General features: G+C 46.7%; 1 protein-coding gene across 2 annotated transcripts in view; it reads left to right on the top strand.

The window, feature by feature from the left end:
* The window catches only part of Cep89 (centrosomal protein 89), a 42201-nt gene extending 21539 nt beyond the window's left edge, over positions 1 to 20662 (top strand). Inside the window, exons 10-20 of one of the 2 annotated variants that reach the window (XR_003845388.1) lie at positions 1677 to 1727; positions 2314 to 2397; positions 4499 to 4602; positions 5861 to 5976; positions 9490 to 9670; positions 10060 to 10227; positions 10792 to 10933; positions 11671 to 11867; positions 14278 to 14367; positions 17048 to 17217; positions 19162 to 20662. Coding sequence is in view for 1 of the 2 variants with exons in the window: in XM_021203819.2 (XP_021059478.1) it covers positions 1677 to 1727; positions 2314 to 2397; positions 4499 to 4602; positions 5861 to 5976; positions 9490 to 9670; positions 10060 to 10227; positions 10792 to 10933; positions 14278 to 14367; positions 17048 to 17217; positions 19162 to 19402 (1347 nt within the window). In the remaining variant the exon portion in view is untranslated. The remainder of the gene's footprint in view (positions 1 to 1676; positions 1728 to 2313; positions 2398 to 4498; positions 4603 to 5860; positions 5977 to 9489; positions 9671 to 10059; positions 10228 to 10791; positions 10934 to 11670; positions 11868 to 14277; positions 14368 to 17047; positions 17218 to 19161) is intronic. The other variant, XM_021203819.2, reaches the window with a different exon arrangement.
* The last annotated feature ends 1691 nt before the right edge of the window (positions 20663 to 22353 follow it).

The raw sequence follows: 22353 nt of genomic DNA on the forward strand, positions 1-22353 counted from the left end.
CACACACACACACACACTCACACACACACACACACACACACTCTCACGCACACACACACACTCACACACACAGCTTGTCAGCCTGGTATTTAACAAGATAAGGCAGAGGAGTCTTGGAATCTTGAGTTTGAGGCCTGTCTGGGGCTATATAGTAAGCTCGAGGGCAGTCTGAACTACACATTGAGACTTTGGCTTTAAGAAGAAGAAAGGAGGCTGGAGAGATGGCTCAACAGTACTGACTTGCTGGTGTTTTGGAGTTCACTTCCCAGTATCCACATCAGATATGAGCTTCCCAGCTCCCCATCACCTGTTACTCCAGGGCAAAGATTTCTGACACCCTCTTTGGGCCTCTTGAGAGCACTTTCATGCACATACACACAGGCACTCATAATTTAAAATAAAAGTAAGACTTTAAAGAAAAAACATTTTGTTTGTTTTTTGTTTTTTCAAGACAGGGTTTCTCTGTGTAGCTCTGGCAATCCTGGAACTCTCTCTGTAGACCAGGTTGGCCTCGCTCAGAGATCTGCCTGCCTCTGCCTCCTGAGAAAAGATGTACTGCCATGCCCAGCTAAAAAACATTTCTTTCTTTCTCTCTCTTTCTTTCTTTGTGATTCTTTTTTTTTAAAGATGTATTTATTTATTATATATAAGTACACTGTAGTCGTCTTCAGACACACCAGAAGAGGGCATCAGATCCCATTACAGATGGTTGTGAGCCACCCTGTGGTTGCTGGGATTTGAACTCAGGACCTCTCGAAGAGCAGTCAGTGCTCTTAACCGCTGAGCTATCTCTCCAGCTCAAAAAATTTCTTAAAAAGACATTATTAATTATTCCATCAAAAAAAAAAAACCAAAAAAAAAAAAAAAAAACCAACACAGCATCGCTCTCTGCTCTCATGACTATGACAGGAGACCTGCTAAGAACAACTTAGGCAGCAGAAATTTACTTTCACTTACGGTTCAGGGCTGCAGCCCAGTGGGGCAAGGAAGCCTGCCAAAGTACAGCATGACTTGTTTTATCTCTGCAAACCAGGAAGCCAAGAACCAGACTGGTAGCAGGCCTAGCATCCCATGCTCAGGGCCTGCCCATGCCCTGCGTCTTGTCAGCTGGGCCCCACCTCATACGCTTCTTCAGCTTCTGCAGACACCTCCACCAGCCAGTGACCAAGAGTTCAAGCATGAGCTGTGGCAGCATCCCAGACACAGCCGTAGCACGGGACCAACCCACCTCCTCCATCCCATCCCATCCCATCCCATAATGAAGGCAGTGAAGACCCTGGAAACCACTGGGCCAGTGAAGAAACATAAAAAGAAGATTTAATGGTTCCCACCAGCTTCTCCATTCTCAGCCTGTTCTTTAGAGTTACAACTGTTACAGAAATTCGTCAGATTGTTACTCAAGTATTTACGGGATCCAGGCCCTTAGACTCTTACTAAGTAAGATTACAGAGGCGCCTGCCTCTGCCTCCCAACTTCTGGGATTAAAGGCGTGGGCCACCACAGCTGTCCTGATTTACATTCTCATTCTAGGGATTTGCCTACTTTGAACAGTTCATAGAAATGCGGCTATATTATAAGTGGCCTCTTGTGACTGATTTCTTTCACTTGTATGATATTAATCTTTCTTTTTAAGTGATGCTGACCAACCATGTCTTCGATGTGTGCTTTATTCTCAGAGTTCCCATATCCAAGGCCTCCCATCCAAGGGCCCCATACCACCCTGGTTGGTAAGTGAAACTTATTCTTTTTTTTGTTTGGTTGGTTTTTTCTTTGGTTTTTTTTCCAAGACAAGGTTTCTCTGTGTAGCCCTGGCTGTCCTGGAACTCACTCTGTAGACCTGGCTGGTCTTGAACTCAGAAATCTGCCTGCATCTACCTCCCAAGTGCTAGGAATAAAGGTGTGCACCACCACTGCCTGACATGAAACTTACTCTATTCTATTCTATTCTATTTATTTTGTTTTTGTTTTGAGACAGGGTTTCTTTATGCAGTGCTGGCTATTCTAGAACTTACTCTGTAGGCGAGGCTGGTTTTGATCCGCCTACCTCTGCCACCTGAGTGCTGGGATCAAAGGTATGCACCACCACTGCCCGGCTAAGTAAAAGTTATTTAATCTCAGGCCCCTATTCTCTGGCTCTGTTACAAAGAACCATAAGTGTGTTGTCTTGCCCCTTAAAAAACAGATGAGCTGGGTGGTGGTGCACACCTTTAATTCTACACAGAGAAACCCTGTCTCGAAAAGCCAATAAATAAAGATGAAGAAGAAAAAGAAAAGAACTATGTTAATCATCCTTTACTCCATTATTCCACCTAGGTGGATATAAAGCATCTTTCCCCACTGTTGCTGGCTTATGAAGACAGAATGAAAGAGAAGGACAAACTCAGCACAGCCCTGGAGGTAGGTGGGCCAGTGTCTCAGAGACAGGCTGTATCAAGTAAGACCACTCAGATGACAGAAACAGCCCAAAGGTAAATGTGCCTGATGCTGTTGAAGGAAAGAGGGACATTTTGGGAGGCAGGGAGGAAAAGAGGGAGAGAAGGAAGGTGGGAGGAAGGATGGAGTATTGGGCAAAGCATGATAGGGGGGCGGTGCTAGGAGGAGGGGTCTGCAGAGATGTGGCTTTGAGAAGTGGTGGTTTGGGCGAAGTAGTCCCATTCGAGAAGATGATCTTGAAATGCAAAAGAGGAGCAGTGGGTAGAGCATCATCCCTGACTCTGCAGCTGTGCACATCACCACCAGAACAGATGCTGGGCAAGCAGAGATTATATTCAGGGCATTTTAGGGAAACTTAACACTCCTGGATCCTAGGAAGCCCTGACCCCAGAGGTGCAGCATGATCAGTTGTTGACAGTATTAGGAGCAAGGATTTGTGAACTTCTGTTTGTTCTTCTAGTTCCTGAGAGTGCCAACCATCCCAGCTGTAAATGGACCAGGCCTGGGCATCATCTACACCTATGCCTAACATAAACTTCTGGGGTCTTTTGTGTAGAGCCAAGTAGGTCCCTGTATTGGAAGGATTCAGGGAGAGAACATTGGTCTTTAAGAGGTCCTGAGTGGGACAGGTCCTTTAAAAAGTCCAACAGCTCATCTTTATACTTGTACCATCTCATGAACCTTAAGCTGTATTATTAGACATTGTTTTTGTTTTTGTTTTTTTTAACATTTATTTATTATGTATACAGTGTTCTGCCTGCATGTATGTCTACACACCAGAAGAGGACATTAGATCCCATTACAGATGGTTGTGAGTTACCATGTGGTTGCTGGGATTTGAACTCAGGACCTCTGGAAGAGCAGTTAGTGCTCTTAACCTCTGAGCCATCACTCCAGCCTCCTGGACTTTGGATTTTTAAGAGCATAAATTATCTTGAATTCACTGATCAAAAATCAGTGATTAAAATTTCCATCTGGGTGCTCTTTTAAAATCAGGGTCATCCCACATTTTTTCTGTAAGAACCTGTTAATAAACATTGCAGGCTTTGTGGGCCAGGTAGCTTCTGTCCACAGATGCTCAGTCTGCTGTTGTAGCACGGCAGCAGCCCTAGATGGCATGGCAGGGACTGTGTTCTAGCGAAACTCAATAAAAAAATAAACAGCTGTCCCAATGGCTTCAACTTGCCAAGATAGTTATAAACAAACAAACAAGCAAACAAGCAAATAGCCATGTAGACTGCTGGCAGCAAATGAGTGTGTCCTGGAGTGGGGCGAGACGAGGGAAACATGCTAGCACGCACCTGTAACAGAGAGATATAGCTCCTGCCTAGCGTGCTCACGGCCCTAGGTTCATCCCAGCATTGCAAATTAGTGAGCAAGAGACCATTTCAGTGCATTCCTGAAGAAGTGTGGACACTCAAGGTCTGCACAAGATACCAAGTGCCAGATGGGACACCATAGTAAGGCCTAGGTTGGGAGCCCATATCAGCCAAGCTGCATACATCAGGGTGTCTGGCTGACCATGCTGATCCCACTGAGCTGGAGGGTGTTTGCCGCACACAGACAAGGTTAGGAAACCCCTGCACTAACACCCTTACCCACTCACCGAAGCTTTTGTCCAGGACCAAAGGACCTAAAATACTTTTTACCATAAAACTCCAGTTTACTTATGGAGCAAGGTACAGGACAGCCAGGATTACACAGAGAAACCCTGTTTTGAAAAAATAAAAAAGAAAACAAACAACCACAAAACCCTTTCAGTTTGTCCTCTCAAATCTAAACAAAGAAAACCTTCCAGTTTTGATTTATTTTTATCCTTCCTTTAAAATTTTGAAGTATTTGGCACTTATAGCAAAGTGACGTCATTAGTAGTCAATTACTTAAAACTCAAAGTTCTTTGTCCCAGTGCACAGTGACACTGGGGTGACTTGGATGTTCTCTCGGGGGAAAAGGTACTCCTGAGGATACGTGGGGAGGGGCTCTCTGCCCTCCACCCGCTGAGCAGCGCATCACAGCTGAGACGGTGTGGGTGTGTGTGAGACGACATCCATGCTTCTTGTTTCAGGAGGAAATGAAAACCTTCAGGCTTCGAGTTCAGGAAGTTGTGAAGGAAAACGAAGGCTTGTACCAAGAGTTAACTAAGAGAAGCCCCATCACCATAGAGGAATGGCAAGTGACCTTGTTAACTTACAATATAGCAGGAACAGGCTTCATGACATTACCAAACAGAAATGCACTTTTTTTTAAAAAAGATTTATTTTATGTATATGAGTACTGTAGCTGTCTTCAGACACACCAGAAGAGGGCATCACATCCCATTACAGATGGTTGTGAGCCACCATGTGGTTGCTGGGAATTGAACTCAGGACCTCTGGAAGAGCAGTCGGTGCTCTTAACCACTGAGCCATCTCTCCAGCCCTGGCTTATTCTTAATATTTATTACTTTATTTTATTTACCACCCCACCTCACATCTGGATCCACACCCTTTCTGTCTTTCAGAGATAACAACAAGACATTATTATTATTATTATTTATTTATTTATTTATTTATTTATTTTAATGGCCTCACTGGTAGTCCAGACTGGCCTGCAGCAGAACTCCTCCTGCCTCAGTTTCTCAAATGCCAAGGCTCTAGGCTAGCTGTACCATCTCTGGGGGTTGGTTGTTGTTGGTTTTTAAAAATTGTTTATGTATTGATTTTAACAAGCTTTTTAAATGTGTGTGGTTATTTTGTCCGCATACCCTGAGTACCTGGTGTCCTTGGAGACCAGAAGAGAGCATCAGATGCCCTGAAACGAGTTGCAGATGGCAGTGAGCTGCTATGTAGGTGCTAGGAAGGAACCAAATCCAAGACTAGAAGAGCAGTCAGTGCTCTTGACCATTGAGCCATCTCTCTAGCCCTTTTTTTTTTTTTTACTTCTTGGGAGATTCGAGTCTCACGATGTTGCCTAGACTTGCCCTCAAGTCCTGGACTCTAGCAGTCTCCCTGCCTCAGCCTCAGGAATGCTGGGACTTGTAATGGTGGCTACCATAAGCAGTGGATACTGATTATGAATGAATAGTTTCAAAGTAAAACCAGAACCTCCCAGCATCCAAAAATGTCTTGTGGATTGCAGAGCAATTATTTGGATGCAGGGATTGGATGCTTCAGTGTAGGAAGCAAACTGACTATTAATGAGGCCATCTCACCTGGGTATCATGCACAAGGCAGTCCCCCTCTGCCTTTGTATGGATGTTAATTGCCACTGCATGCAGTAGTTGATGTGTCTGTCACTCAGGCATCATTGCTGCCCTGTCCCCCATTCACTGCCTGTGGCAACATTTACTGTGTCAGTAGCACATGCCCAGATGTTGACTCACACTGTGGCCTATTGCTGTGATCTCTCAAACCCAAGGACAGTGTTTAATCTTTTGAATCAATTGCAGGAGGCAGCTTCAGACTCAAGCAGAGCTGGTTCTAGATGAGAACAGGCTGCTGATAGAGCAGTTGGAGATCCAGCAAGCAAAAGCCAGGGACACCCACCAGGCGCACCTCCAAGATGGTGAGTGACCGCTGATGTCCCAGAAACCGGGCAGGGCGACATATTCCAGAGCTGTAGGTTGGCGCGGCCACTGCATTCTCACGGTTGGCCTGCAGTCAGCCCATGTGTTCTCAGATCCCTCATAGGTCAGTCAAAGTGGCTTTAGAGTAGGACAGCTCCTGAGAGTTAAAGAGGTTACAGAGTGAGGCGTCTGAAACAGCCCAGCGTCTCCTTTCCCCGGGTATTTATTAACTGCAGGACTTTTCTGTTTCCCATTCCCCAGTATCTCCCACTCCCTGCATGCAAATAAGCACTTTTGTATTGAGTTGCAGCCAATCTTAGTCACTGTTCTATTGCTGTTCAAGAGACACTGAGACCAAGGCAACTCTTAAAGAAGAACATGTGTAATTGAAGGCTGGCTTACAGTTTCAGAGGTTAGTCGGTCATCAGCATGGCGGGAAGCCTGGTGGCATGCACGTGGTGCTAGAGCAGTAGCTGAGAGCTTCATGACCTGATTCACAGGCAGGCAGACAGATAGACAGACAGATATTCTGGGCCTGGCATGGACTTTTGAAACTTCAAAGCCCAACCCCTCCTAATCTTCTAATCCTTTCAGATAGTGTGACTCCCTGGTGACTAAGCATTCAAATATATGAGCTTATGGAGGCCATTCGTATTCAGATCACCAGACACCCCTAGCCCTAGGGTTCTGAGACAGGGTCTGCTCTGTAGTCCAGGCTGGCTCAGAATGTCCTGCCTATACCTCCCCAGTGCAAGGATAACCGGTGTGCACCAGCACTCCCAGGGCTAAGGACATCAGCCGGGAAATTTCTATGCTTCTCCAGGAATTCCCATGAGGCCCCTTCTCCCGCTGTGTCTCTTCCTATAGCCACCATAGCAATGGCAATTGTCTTCAGAGTGAGCCAAATTAAGAGATTTTTCTTTTTCTTTGATTAAAACCAAATATGAGCTCCCCAAGTAGTGGCACACCCCCCCCTCTTTACTCCTTGAAGACAGGAGTCACGGGACAGGAGTCTTAAAGAGGCTGTCTTGCCCCATCCTTGTGAGCCTCCCTATTTCTTCTCTCATGCTTACACTGAAGAGGTCACCACCGGCCTCTGTTGCAGCTGATGCTATTGAGCCTGAGTTCCAGATGCCTTACAACCAGGCTGTGTTCAGAGTCCCAAGGGAAGTCCCTCCAGGAACGTGCTACAGGAGCCCCGGAGGCCAGGCCCTCTGACCTATAACTCAGCCCACTCACCACGTTCTTCTCAGTTTCTTGGCCTAGCGCTCACTCTATTCTACTCTGAGCGGTCAGAGAGTGGAGAGGGTTTAAAGCTTTACCCTCATTGTGATACCCAGTGACAGTGTCATGGAGTGCCCAGGGAATATTTCATTAGTGTGGTGTACACGCTCATACTGAAATTGTCTCGGTTACAGACAAATCATGACACGTGCTTGCACATCTATGCATGATTTGACACTGAAGTCTTTGGGAAGTGAGTTCCTTGAGGGTTAGATTCATATCTCATTAAATATTGCAGTGAGCCATATTAAAGTCTTAAGGTACCCAGAGGGAATGGGCTACAGGCACATAAACAGACAGGAACACATACACACAGTGGATACCTAAATACATGAGCTTACAAATCCTTATATAAAATGCTGTGGTATCCACAAAAAACCAACACAGATCCTCCTGCACGCCAAAAATCAGCTCTAGATTAGTTATAAAGCCCAGCATGCTATGAATACTATGTAAATAATCAGGACATGTTGTCTAAGTTAGCATGATAAAGAAGAATCTGTATATGTTTTGTATAGATGCAGTCTCTCTCTCTCTCTCTCTCTCTCTCTCTCTGTGTGTGTGTGTGTGTGTGTGTGAGTGTGTGTGTGTGTAATCCAGAGGATAGCCTTGGGTGTCATTGCTTACAAGCCTATTTCTTGAGACAGTGTCTCTCACTGGTTGGATCTTGCCAAGTAGGCTAGGCCGGCTGTCTGGCGAGCCCTGCTTCAGTGCTGGGATTACACTTGTGCACCACCACACCCGGCTTTCTTTCGTGGGTTCTGGGAAGAGAACTTCAGTCCTACACATGCAGGGCAAGCGCTTTACCTGCTGAGCTGCATCATCATCCGCAGATGTAACTATATCAGCATTCGCAGATGCAAATATTCTCCCCAGTTATTTCCAGTCCACAACTGATGAAGTGAGCTGTGGAGTCTGCAGGTGTGGGAGTTGGTGTCATGTGTATGAATGTTAATGTCATGTTAACTGAATGCTTGACGCAGGGGAAATAATTTCTGGGTATAAGGCCTTTGGTATTAACTTAAAATTCTCCAGAGGATTTTTTTTTTTACAGTTTTTTCTTTTATTGGTTTTTTGGTTTTTGTTTTGTTTTTGTTTTGTTTTGTTTTTTGACAAAGTCTTTGTTTTTTAACAAAAGTTACTGTTCAGCTAAGAATGAGCTTGAGTCTCTGATCCTCCTGCCTCTGCCTCCCAAATCCTGGACGGCAGGTGTGTCCCGCCAAGTCCCCTTATTCTGTTTGTCTTTGTATGCAGTGCTGAGGATTGAACCCAGGACTCTGTGCATTCAGTATAAGCCTTTATCAGCTGAGCTGCATCTGAGCATTGAAAGATCATTTTTGTAAGCTGACTGAATTTTTTTTTTTTTTTTTTTTTCCGAGACAAGGGTTTCTCTGTGTAGCCCTGGCTGTCCTGGAATTCAGTCTGTAGACCAGGCTGGCCTCGAACTCAGAAATCTGCCTGCCTCTGCCTCNGGGTTTCTCTGTGTAGCCCTGGCTGTCCTGGAATTCAGTCTGTAGACCAGGCTGGCCTCGAACTCAGAAATCTGCCTGCCTCTGCCTCCCAAGTGCTAGGATTAAAGGCGTGCATCACCACTGCCTGGCTGATTTTTTTTTTTTTTTTTTAATTAATTTAGGACCTTGTGCAAACTAGGCAAACACCATATCGTTGAGCTACATTCCTACCTCCTTTTTTGTTATTGTTGGTTTGGGTTTTGTTTTGTGTTTTTTCAAGATAGAATTTTTGTGAGTATCCCTGGCTGTCCTTAAACTCACTTTGTAGACCAGGATGGCCTCAAACTCAGAGATAAAATCCACCACAGCCTGGCTTCTCTCTTCTTTCCCCAACCCCTATTTTTAAACACAGATTTTTAAATTTTTTTTTTTAAGATTTATTTATGTATGTGTGTGAGTACACTGTCACTGTCTGCAGACACACCAGAAGAGGGCATGAGATCTCATTACAGATGGTTGTGAGCCACCATGTGGTTGCTAGACATTGAACCATGGACCTCTCGAAGAGCAGTCAGTGTTCTTAACCCTTGAGCCATCTCTCCAGCCCTCCCTTCTTTTTTTAAAGACATGTTTTTGAGATAGGATCTCACTGTGTGGCCAAGCCTAGTCAGAGCTCACGATCCTCCTGCCTCAGACCCTGAGTGCACCACCACACCTGTCTGATACTTATATTTTAGTCAGTCTTCTGTGCCAAGTCTTTATCTTGTTTCTTTCCAGTTTCTAAACTGACGAAACAACTTATGCTCCTGGAGGCAAAGACTCAGGGCCAGGAAAAGCAGCTCATGGAAAGCACGGAGCAGCTGGAGAGCTTGCAGGCCAAATGCAGAGAGCTCAAAGCACAGCTGGAGAGCAAGATTGCAGTGGATGTCCATACATCAATTGTCAATGAACTAAAAAGGTGAGGGTGTCACATCTCTCCAAGCTTGCTTGAGCCCTTGGCATGATCCGTATAGAGTGGACAGTGGTTGCAGAACTTCTGTTTTATTTTTGTTTTGTTGTTGCTGTTCTTTGTTTTTTGGGTGTCCACCAAGGCCTGGAATCTGGCCACCAGTCATCTGCTTCCTTTTAGTCCCACTTGATTTTACATGAGTACACTGCACCCATGGTGTACTGTGCACAAGGTGTACTGTGCCCACAACACTGTACACAGGGTGTACTGTACACACAACACTGTACACAGGGTGTACTATACCCAAAACACTGTACACAGGGTCCCTTGTACCTAAGGTGCACTGTGCACATGTGTGTGCCACTGTACTTATGTGTCTGCCATTTCTCGTCCTTTAGCCAGTTGCAAAAGGAAGAAGAGAAAGACCGTGTTGAGATGGAGGAGCTGATGGCAAAGCTGACAGCCCTACAGGTGCAGAAGAAGGGCCTGCTTCTGGAGAAGAGCAGCTGGGCCACCAGGAACAGAGCCCTAGAGGCCGAGCTGGAGCGCACGCGCAAGGCCAACAGGTACCTGTGTGCGTGTGTGTGTGTGTGTGTGTGTGTGTGTGTGTGTGTGTGTATGATTGAGAAGCATTTCATTTCCTTTTTATCTGCATTTTATCATGTTTATCTCTTTTTTCTCTGATAGGGGCAATAAAATGGAAATTAATAACCAAAGGGACAGATTTCAGAATATCAGTATAACTAAAGTTTATACTGTAGTTCTCAAGTCTGGGGTTCAGATATTGATAACCACATGACAACCCTGGGCTCTAGATGTCTCCTAACCTCGCCCCAAAGCCTGTTTTCCCATTACTGCATCCCAATATTCTTTCTTTTTACATATGTATATATATATATATATATATATATATATATATATATATATATTCTTTTTGGAGTATCTTTTATTTTTTGATAATGCCATGTATTTGTGAGTATATATATGTGTGTGTGTATATGTATATGTATATATGTGTGTATATGTATGTGTGTGCATGTATATATATTCTGGCTTTGTATACATATATTCACTCTGCCCAAGCCTATGCTCACAGGGTTTTTTTTTCTACCACTGGGGGCCCTCTGCAGGCGATACCAAAAGAGAATTGATGTCCTCAGAAAGCAAGTAGAAAAAGCCATGGGGAAGGAGATGTCTGCTCACCAGTACCTGGCAAACCTGGTGGGCTTGGCAGAGAATGTCACCAAGGAACGAGACAGTCTTAAGTATTTGGTGAGTTTCCTCAAAGTTATGTAAATTTAAGCTTCACATACAAATGTGACTTTAAGACTATCTTTTTAGCAAATATATATATATATATATATATATATATATATATATATATATATATATATATATATATAAGCTTAATGTCATATATATATATATATATATATATATATATATATATATATATGCTTAATGTCTTAGTATATTAACCACACATCGAAATTCTCCAAAATTTTATCTTTTAACCATGGGCGAGAATTATTTATTTATTTATTTATTTATTTATTTATTTATTTATTTATTTATTTTGAGGTGAGGTATTGCTGCATAGACACGGCTGGCCTCAAATTTGTGATCCTCCTACCATAGCCTCCCAAATACTAGCACAAGCAAAACATGTTTTAAAGAAAATGACCCAGAAATTGTAAATCATGACAAATGTTATTTTAGAATGTGAACTATGTGGCGGTGCTCATGTCTGTCACACAGCAGCCGGGTGAGGCATCTGTAATCCCCTCCGTCAATGCCTGAGCAGTTCCCACAGGCACACGCTTCCCGAGGACAATCACAGGCCGTGCTGGGGGTGCAGCGAGGTCGTCAGTGCATGCCCCGTGTGTACAGGGCCCTGGGTTCGGTTCCCAGCACTGAGGGAGGGCTAGAGCAAGCCTCCCAGCGTTAGGTAGAGATCACCCCACGTGTGGTAGCAGGGAAGGGAATTAAGTCAATTATCGGTGTCCTAGATGCTGGAGAAGCGCACAGCCAGCAAGAACCTGGCACGGTTCTAGACACTTCCACACTGATTCAAAAAGATGTCTGCAACAGATTGTGTGGTCGGAGAAGACAGCTGCTCTCTGTGTCAAGCCATGTGCATTCAGAAAGGTCTGGTAGATTTCCCCAAGCCCTGACAGTGAGCTGCCTCCGAGGGGTGGACTTCCAGGTGATGTTTCTTACAAGCCTTCTTACTTATTTGAATTTTCTCTTCCGTGTGTTTTGGACACATAACACTCCCCTGCATATAAGCTTGCATGGGTTTTCTACGTCTCCGTTGCCGGCATGTCAAATTAGAAGGCAGAAGTTAATGAGTGTCCTGACAGACTGGGGGGTGGGGCATCGTCATGAAAGGCAGAGATAAGGGGAGGAGGGGCTGTAGGAAGTCCTGGGAAGTCTTAGCCCTTGCTTATAGAAGAAGTAGTGCAGGGGAGTTGAGGGAGTGTTGCTACTTACTATTCATAAAATAAATGCTAATTGGACAAGTCGTGATATTGTCTGTACTCAGTGTCACAAAGCATTTTTCACAATGTGACAGTCGCTGGCAGGGCTCCAGCAAGTCTCACTGAACATCACTGGCAATTTAAAAATGTAGTTGACTATGATTATGGTTGTGCAGGGGTGAGTGAGTGTCCATGTGTGTCACTGCACATGAGTGGCAGGCAGGCAGGTGACAGTTTCTCTGTTCTGCTGGGTACCCACTGAGCCGTCTCACGAGCCCCACCATGGGCAGTTTCTAAGTCCCTCCTGACTGACGCAGTGTGATAGAACCTTGTAGCTACTCAGATCTGATTCTGGCTTCTCCTGAAAAGTTGCTGTCCCAGCCACTGTGCTAAATGTGCTGGTGTTTCCTGTCACCGCACCAGGGGCCCCTTCCTTCCCCATGCCCACTGGGCTGCTGAGATGGTAAAAGTCTGTTGGAAGGTGCAGAGCAAAACTGCTTATCTGAAGTTCCTTCCAGCCCTCCACACAGGGTCACAGTAAATCTAAATCCCTGTCTCCAGGGCAGGACACGTGGGGACCCCTGTCCCTGGGATCCCATCCTCAGTCTTTTGTGGTGCAGTCGAGATTTTTTCTGACTTCAAATGGCCCCTTCAGGCCCACACCTCAGCTCTGCAGACCAGGCATGCAAACACAGTGGAGGCCACATACTCTGTGTATAAATACTTAAAAGTTGTGAATTTAGCCACCTTTGTCATGCCTGAGAGCACACTGAGTCAGCACTGGATGTGGGCAGAGGTGCAGTCCTGTGCCTGGCTCTGCTAATCAGCAGGACCTCTGCTATCCCAAGACCTATGGCCACACCAGGAGGAGGGGGGCATGGAAGCTGGCGGGGCACTCAGGGTGTTGTATGACCCACACAGGGTGAAACTGGCTTCCCTGCTTGTCACCTTGCTTCTGATCTCCTGGGTCTCACTCAGCTCTGGGTAGTGACACTGATGCCCAGAGTCACAAGTTACTCTGCAGCTCCTTGCTTTCATCTACTTCCGTTTACACCTTTCTGAGGGAGACATGGTGGACTGAGAGGTGGACATGGTAACTGCCAGTTGAATGCTTCTTCCTGGGTCTGGGGAAAGTTGCTTAACTTTCTCTGTCAGATCTTTCTTTTCTAGAAAATCCAACGGCAACCCCTAGGTTGCCTTAGGAGGAAGGCATCCCATCTCATAGCAGCTGAAGTTTTTAATGGTGTGTGGGAGTTTGTTTCCCGTCTGGGTATCAATGCAGACTGCTTGGTTTTAGATGACGTCCCTCTTGGATATACTGTCTGCCTTGTTGGTCTGAGAAGAACATTGTGTGTTTATATTATTCCCTTTTGTTTTGTTGTGGTCCAATTAGCCAAGATAGAAGCTTGCTTTTATCAAGTTTGCTTTTATTATTTATTCATCGAGTACCATGGAAGGAGCCGTGACCAAAGCTACTTAGAGACTGAAGAGCTTGGCTTGTTTATGGTTTCAGAGGAAGAGTCTATAATGGCAGCATGGCAGCCAGAGCTGAGAGATCACAGCTCACCCACACACAGGAAGCAGAGAGTGAACTGGAGTGGGGTGGGGATATAAACTCTCAGAACTCACACCTAGTGTGACACACTTCCTGCAGCAAGGCTCCACCTCCAAAAGCTTCCATAACTTCCCCAACTAGGGAGCAAGTTCAAATACTGGAGCCTGTGGGTGATCGTTTCTCATTCACACCACCACAGGAGTGATACGTCTGCTGGGAGAGAGCACAGCTCTGAAGCTCCAAACAGCCAGGCCTGAGGGGCCCCAGGTCCTCCCTTTCTACCCAGAAGAGATTCCCAGTGTGGTCTTCTCTCCTTGTTGGTCTGTAGCCCTTGTCCAAGCTCTGCCCACAGCCCCTCAAGGAGTGAGGGGGCCAAAAGTGGTACAGGCAGAATGAGACAGAGTGTGTGTGTGTGTGTGTGTGTGTGTGTGTGTGTGTGTGTGTGTGTGTTTGTGTGTAAGGATTGAACCCAGAGCCTCACAATTGCTAAGCAAGTGCTGTGACAACGGTCATAGTCAGAGCAATTCCCAGGACTCTCTGTGTTAGCTAACATAATGTTTGTGCTTGCACCCTCTCCTCAGGCTCAGTGTTTAGAGAGCGAGAAGCATGGGGTCCTCAACAAAATCCTGAAAGGCAACATTCGCCTGGGCAAGCTGGAGGAGAGGGTTAAGGTAAGGGCCAGCGTGCTGGCATGCATCGCGCCTTCCCATGGGAAACGGAGCTCCCAAAGGACACGCCTGTGTGTGTGTGTGTGTGTGTGTGTGTGTGTGTGTGTGTGTGTGTGTGTGTGTGTGGCATGACTGGCTCATGCAAGGAGAAAAGCAGCTCCGGCTTTGCTGGCAGGCAGCACCTTGTACCTCCTTAAATAACCCGTGGTTTGCTGCGCAGGAGTGCACCATGCAATTAGAAAACTCAGAGAGGTCTGCAGGCTCTGTGCTTAAGTGATGTCACTGTCACAGCCAAGAATACTTTTGTTTGTTTGTTTCTTTTTGTTTGTTTTTCCAGACAGGGTTTCTCTGTGTAGCCTTGGCTGTCCTGGAGCTCACTCTGTAGTGAGCCTCGAACTCTGGCCTCGAACTCAGAAATCCGCCTGCCTCTGCCTCCTGAGTGCTGGGATTAAAGGCGTGTGCCACCAAGCCCGGCTACTTTTTTTTTTTAAGTTGTTGGGTTTTTTGTTGTTGTTGTTGTTGTTGTTTTTAAACCTGGAAATATAAAAGCTGTACACAATTTAAAAAAAGAGAGAGAGAGATGTTCTTTATTTTTATTCTATGTGAATGAGTGTTTACCTGAGTGTGTGTATGTGTACCATATGCATGCCCGATACTATATAGGTGGAAGACAGCAAACCCCTGGAACTCTGGACTTACACATGGGTGTGAGCCGTATGGGTTCTAGGAACCAAAGCTGGGTTCTCAGGAGGAGCAGCCTGTGCTCCTGAGTACTGAGCTGCCTCTCTAGCCTATCAAATGTATTTTTAATCATTTTTATTTCATTTTATTTTTTGGTTTTTGAGACAGTCTCTGTGTAGCCCTGGCTATTCTGGAACTCTCGCTATAGACCAGGCTGGCCTCGAACTCAGAGTTCTTCCTGCCTTTGCCTACTGAGCACTGGGATTAAAGGTGTGTACCACCACTACCCAGCCATATATGTTTTCCATCATGTGGGTGTCTGATCCTCTGAAACTTAGGCAAAGAATGGTTGTGAGCCGCCATGTGTGTCCTGGGACTTGAACTCAGGTCCTCTGCAAGAGTAGCACGTGCTCTTAGCTGCTGAGCCACCTCTCCAGTCCCAAGATTTACTTGTAAAACTTGATTGTGTTCCGTGTCTCTCTGTGAGACATGTGTGCCTTGGTTGCATGCAGTATGCATGGGTGTCATATGACAACCTTGTAGACTTAGTTCTCCTCTAGCTTTATACAGGTTTCCTAGGATCAAAGTCAGGCGGCAGGCGGCAGGCAGCCAGCATCTTTACCCACTTTGTCACCTATTCAGCCCCTCTGGTCATTTCTAAAACGGATGTCAGAGATTTAGATACATAAGGTCCATAGAATAGAATTGATATTCTAAAGTAACCCTAACGATCAGTCTTCACATCCCCTCTGCCTGGAGAGTTGGTTGAAGGCTCAGTGCCTTAACTGTTACACAGAAGGCCTAGGGGGTGCTTGAGGGCCCGAGCCACATTGCATGGGAGGTGGTGAGCCGAACTTTTACCTCTTTAGTGCTATCGCTAGGGATCAGACCCAAAGCCTTTGGTGTGCTAGGCAAGCCCTGTGCCACTGAGCTACATCCCAGCTCGCGCTGAGTGTGTCTGGGAGACAGCTTTGATAGTGTAGAACAGTGTTGACAGCTGTGGGCCTTCTTGCTTAAGTTGCCAGTTGATGGAAGGATTGCCCATGAAGAACACAGACATGGGGGCTGCGCATGTGGCTCCCCAGGTAGAGCTTGCCTAGCACAGGTGAGGCCCTGAGTTTGATCCTCAGCTCTGTATGGAGCTGGATTTGATGGTGCACACCTGTAATCCCAACATGGGGGTGAGGGGGAGGGAGATGGGGAGGGGCGGGTGGAGGCAGAAGGTGTACCCCCTTCACCTACATATGGGATTTAAAGCCAACCTGGGCTACATAAGGCTGTGCCTCAAAAACAAAACAAACAAAAAATTGGAGTAGATTAATTTGCAAAAAACTTCCAGTTGGTTCTGTATGTAGATATATTATGTTTAATTTGCATTTTAGCATACTACCCCTACAAAAATCAGACATAGTTATAGATTAGAAATTTGATTTTCCTTTTCAAGTTTTATTTTGTTTTTAATTATGTAAGAGTGTGTGTGTGTGTGTGTGTGTGTGTGTGAATGTGCATATGGGTGCTGGTGCCCTTAGAAATCAGAAGAGGGTGTCAGGTCCCCTGGAGCTGGAGTGATTGGTGGTTGTGAGCTGCCTGCATTGGTGCTGGGAGCTGAACTTGGGTCCTCTGTAAGAACTTGCTCTTAACCACTGAGCCATCGCTTAGGGTTTTTTTTTTTATACCTCAAATTCTTTTGTATCACTGTTTAATTTTGTTTCCTTGAGTCATAGTCTCACTGTATCCCAGGTGGCTCCAAACTCACTTTTGCCTCTGTCTCCCAGTGCTGGGATTCCAGGCACACATCCAGTTTAACCCATTGCTGGAGATCAAATCCAGGGCTTTGTGTGAGCCTGGCAAACGCACTACCTGAGCTATGGCTGTGCCAGGTCCTTCTGTCTCCTTAGATCCAGACTTGCCTTCCAGGTCAGTGCTGGCTGAGCCACACTCACTCAGTGGCTCTGACCTGCCAGAGGCAACACCCCTTGTTCACCGAGTCCCTCCCCTGCAGGGGTACAAGAAGCAGGCGGCACTGAAGCTGGGGGACATCCATCACCGCCTGAAGGAGCAGCAGGAGGACTTTGCTGGCAAAGCAGCTCAGTACCAGGAGGAGGTGAAGCACCTGCATCGGATGCTGCAGGAAAAGCAGGAGGTCCTGGATGAGGCGCTGCAGCAGAAAAGGTAAGTGTGGGAGCACCACGCAGGAGCACCTCCAGAAGAGCCTCGGGCCTTCTCTGTCAGTCGCACCCGTTCCTTTGAGCAGGGCCTCTCCCTGATCCCGGGGCTTGCATTTTCCCTGCTGTGCTGGAAGCCAGCCAGCCCCACAATCCGTTCTTCTGCCAACCTAAGAGCGCGCATCACTGCCTCCTGGCATCTTGAGGAACTCAGGTTTGGTGGCAGTCAGGCACTCTTGGTACTTTAGTACTTGGTTCCTTTCAAAGTTTATCTGTTCACTGTCCTGGTTGACATTTTCCGCATTTTAGACAAAATGTCTGTCTGTTTTGTGCTCAGAGTTTCTATTTAAGTCTCTCTTGATCAGCGCCCGCCCGGTGTTGGACTTCCCCAGCCCTGAAGCCTTGCTGCAGCAACATGAGCTCCATCTGTTTCAGGATCTGAGACTGAACATTTATACATACATGTTTTAATCAATTTTCTTAACATTCAGTTCATAGTTATGAATGTGGTAGTTACATTTGAAAAATATGCAGAAGTTCTCTTTTTACTTTATTTCCTTTTGTTGTTTTAAATTGTGGTCCCGGGAATGATCTCCCACAGCCAGACTCGGTCTGGAACGGATGAGTTTATTAAGCAGATAGCAAGCCTCAGTAAAGGGCTTGCTAGCAGTGGATAGATATGTATGTAGGTAGGCAGATAGATAGGCAGACAGACAGGCAGACACCATATTGGGTGTTCCAAAGATGCCACAGAAACTGAGTGAGGCAGCCAGCTGGAGTCCCATGCAGGGCAGAGTCCTCTCGAGGGAGGCTTCCAAGTAAAAGAACAAACAGCAACAACAGGTGACGACATCAGATGCATGTTCACAGCATCCAGCAGGGACCAGCTGGGGAAGCTGAGGCAGCCAGCTGGAGTTCATGTCTTTTCTCTCCACAGCTTATCTTCCCTCCCATGGCAAGCACATGTGTATCATGGAGCGGCTGTGGTCACATCTGTTAGAAATGGCTCCCCTTGCAGCTGCTCTCAAGGGCACAGTGTTTTATTCACCCTAGCTTCTTCCCTCCTGGTCACAGCCCGACCCAGCCCAGACAAGGGCCATGGGAGGACACCTTGAGACTGGTAGGGATGGGGCTGCAATGAGAGCCACTTCTCCGTGAGCTCTCGCAGCCCATGGTAACTCACCAGCGTAGTGTGCATCACCTAACCATACAGATCGCCGATGCAGTGTGACACTTGGTGCCAGTACACATGAGACACCAGGGACATGTCAACAGGGGACCAGAGCCAGGTCAGCTCCTGAAAGGCCTCCAACTTGGGTGCACTTTGCATTCCCATTTATCTCCTAAAGCCACACAGTGGAGTCGGCAAGGAAGATTTCACAGATGCATACGGGGCAGTCGGCAGGTTAAGGGCAACAGCCATTCTGTTTCTCCAGGTCATTCTGCTCCGGGTCGCAGGTGAAGTCATGCTTGACAGGCAGTGCTTTAAGGGGATCACTAAATAAATGAATATCCAGTAATCGTTTTTTCGACCTTATTCTCCTTCACTATGATTCTTTGTGGTGCAACCTTCAAAGTCCTCTCCCCTGGCCCTTGGACCCTACGCATCCATCACTGGAGGTCTTATTGCTTCAGGACTCACACAGGCTATTGACATTTCTTTTGTAAGAAGTGTGTGTGTGTCTGTGTCTGTGTGCGCATGTTTGTGTGTGTCTTTACACATGTGTGCTGGCACATGTGTACACGTGTGAAGCCCAGAGTTGACATCAGGATCTTCCACGAGCACTCTCCCCTGTTTTTTGAGAGAGGGTTTTACTGGACCTAGAGTGCTCCAGGCTAGTGATCAGCAAGCCACAAGGGTCCAAACTCAGGTCCCTGACTGACTGGGCCACCTCCAGCCCCGACTGGTCCAGCTGCTGTTTTCAGCCCCCCTCCTCCTTTCCTTTTCCAGAAATATGGAAGGTGAGCTTGAAATGGTCCTGGAGTCCACTGCCAAGGAGAACAGGAGGATGCGGGGCCTTCTTCAGGCCACCCTAGAGAGGAGAAGCACACAGCACGTCACAGCTCCTCCGGACACTTGCTTGAGACGCCTCTCTCAGGGAGACCTGCTGATTGGCCATGATTTCAGCTATGGTGATGTGCAGCTTCTGGCTACCACCAACCTCCAGAGTCTGGGGGAATCTATGGCATAGACCTCCTGTCTGAGGTGTCTACTTCCTGCAGGCTATTGGGTGGCTCCTCTCCCCAGGAGGGCCAGTGTGACAAGGAGGCCCATGGAAGCCACTGAGTGTCATAGGCAAGGAAGAAATAAACCTGCTCCAGCATCACACACTTTTGTATGTTTATTTTGGTTCACCCCCCTCTCTCCCCGCCCCACCCCCACCCCCCCGTTATGTATTGAACCCAAGGGTCTGCAGGTGCGGGACATGCAGGTTTCTGAGCTGCACCACAGCCCTCCTTTTCTGAGGCAGGGTCTCACTGAGCAGCCCAGGCTGGCCTTGAGTATTTGATCTTCATGCCTTTCCCTCTCCAGTGACCCACCACATGCCTCTCCATATTTTCCTTTAATGACTTGCTGCATGAGATTTAGTGAGATGTGGCCTCTGGTCACATTGCCCTGAGGTGGCTCTGTGATGCCCATTGTCTCAGCACTCCTAGCTAGGCAGCTGAGAAACGTCTGGAAGAAATGGAGATGTTGTGTGGTGCCTATTGGCTGAGCAGTAAGTGACAGGCTCTAGCAGAAAGACTCAGTGGGATTTAAGCTATGTGACATCTCCCTAGGAGGTGACCTAGCAGGTAACTGATGTCTTGTCAAAGGGCTTTACACTCACTCTGAAGACAGTAAGACGGTGTCCTGCTGGGCGGGGCTTCTCAGCTGGTACTCTGGAGCAGGGCTATTGTCCCAACCCAGAGAATGCCTTTGTCTACTCTGTAAGAGTACTCTTCTACCCTGTGCTGGTGCTTCATAAGACATTGAAGCGGGGTATCCTCAGGGCCACTTTGTGACCAGGGAAGGGGTCCAGGTGGTTCCTGTGTGCTGTCCCACTTCATGCTAGGTCTTACAGGAAACAGGCCGTGGGCTGAGCTCATAGCACACAGATGGGCAAAGCAGAGAAAGTGAGGCTGTAGAGGGGCAGGTAACCTGCAGGACTGGAGAGACCATGGGCACATCATGGAGGGAGGGACCGGGGCTGCTGCAGAAGGAGCAGACACAGGCACCCGGGGTCAGCTCCAAGGTCAGCGCGTGCTTTGTGGAGGTGAGCTGGGACTCTGGCAAGGACCTTGTCCATTTCATCCTAGTGACCTCCAGGAAAGCATGCTCGTTTTTCTGGATCCTGATGCACCACTGTAAGACACAGAAGGTGACCTCGGTTTTCATGTTGATCCACGCAGAAGAGGGTGGGGGTCAGAAGTGACATCTTAGCTATGCAATTAAAGAAGTGACAAGCCTGTTTCCTGACTGTACTGATTGCTTTTCCATCAGCAAATGGTACATGGCTAAAAAATAGGGTTCTCTGGTTTTCATGAGTTGGATCTTAAAATGTCTATCAAAGGCTCATGCAGTCAAAACACCCAGACTCATAAATTGTATATACATACGTGTGTGTGTGTGTGTGTGTGTGTGTGTGTGTGTGTGTGTGTGTGTGTCAACAAAAGGAAGCAATGGTGATTACAGTGATGAGGAGTGAGATTGATCATAGGGCTAGCAGGCTCTTCCGTGTTACCTGGAACTCAGTGATAGACATGGATGGCCTGGGCATATCTCAGTGGTAGAGCATGCCTTTGCATGCACAGGTCCTTGAGCTAAGTTCCCAGCACAGAACTAGAAGAAAAAGGCAGGACCCTGCTTCTGGTGGCGCCTGGATACATGGGCTTGTGTTCCCAACCCTTTGATGTCGGCTCTCCCTGCTGGTTCTCCGAGGCCCTCACTGATTGTATTAGGATGACTTACTGAGAATTGGTGACCCAATGAGCCTTTGCACACTTCCTTTACTTCCCAGGGGCCTGTGGATGAAATTCAGGTACTAAGTGAATACACCATGCCTACATTTCATTCTGCTCTACCTCTCTTGTGCCCCACCCCCAGCAAGTCACAAATTACCTTTAAGTGACAGTGGGAAGGATTTGAGACCCATTGAACTCAATGAATAGAGGCCTGGACTCAGAATGCGCTTTTGCTGTGTTTTGCTGTGTTTGCGTGGCCCGTGTGCTTCTCCATGGTTTCATGTGTTCAAGGCTTTGAGTGTTCAAGGCGTGGCGTCCTGGAGTGGTTATATTGGGAGGCATTGGGGCCTTCAAGAGGTCTTTAAGGCTAGGTAGAGTGAGGACGCTGGAGGAGACTGGCCCTTCACTAGCTTTCTATGCAGCAGTGTGGCTTGTTGCCCACTCCCCACTTCTGCCAATAGTGCACTGTAACCCAGCCATGAGGCCTTCACCAAAGCCAAGCTGTCACCAGCACCATGCCCCTGAGCCTCCTGTCAGAAGTCATCTAGGAGAGGCAGAAAAAGGAGGTGATTTTCTGACGACGCTCCATTGTTTTGCATGACTGCAGTGGATAAAGTCTAAAATTGCAAGGCTTTTAGAGAGTTCAGCTCAGAACTGATTCTTGTTATGATATCTTTCCTGATGTAATTAAACAGCATTATGATCCCTAGGCATTAGCCCACCCTATTGAGGAGATTTTCTGCAGGTAAATGAAGCTGTACTCTCTTGTAGTAATGCTATGTAAACATATAGATGATTTCCTAATTTCTTAATAATGATTTTATAGAACTCTAAATTTATACAGGTAATTTAGAGCCCTCTATGTAAAAAGGCTGCAGTTAGGGCTCTGTGAACCTTCATGTGTCATGGGCTAATTGCACTAAGATAGAAAGGCTTAAAATAGATTTATGATCAGGGGAAACATTCTTTTTAGGCTAGCTGTAGAATCAGTGTCAGGTCATAAACTGGGTATGGACAATTTATTGTAGGTGCAAGGACATAAGATAAAATATTAACTAGATTTATCTGTATCTGTATAAGACCTCAAAACTAATGACACCTGGCGGCTATCATGTAGAAGAATGAGAATTGATCCATTCTTATCTCCTTGTACAAAACTCAAGTCTAAGTGGATCAAAGACCTCCACATAAAACCAGA

The sequence above is a fragment of the Mus pahari genome, chromosome 1 (genome assembly GCF_900095145.1).
Source record: "Mus pahari chromosome 1, PAHARI_EIJ_v1.1, whole genome shotgun sequence".
Classification (NCBI taxonomy): Eukaryota; Metazoa; Chordata; class Mammalia; order Rodentia; family Muridae; genus Mus; species Mus pahari.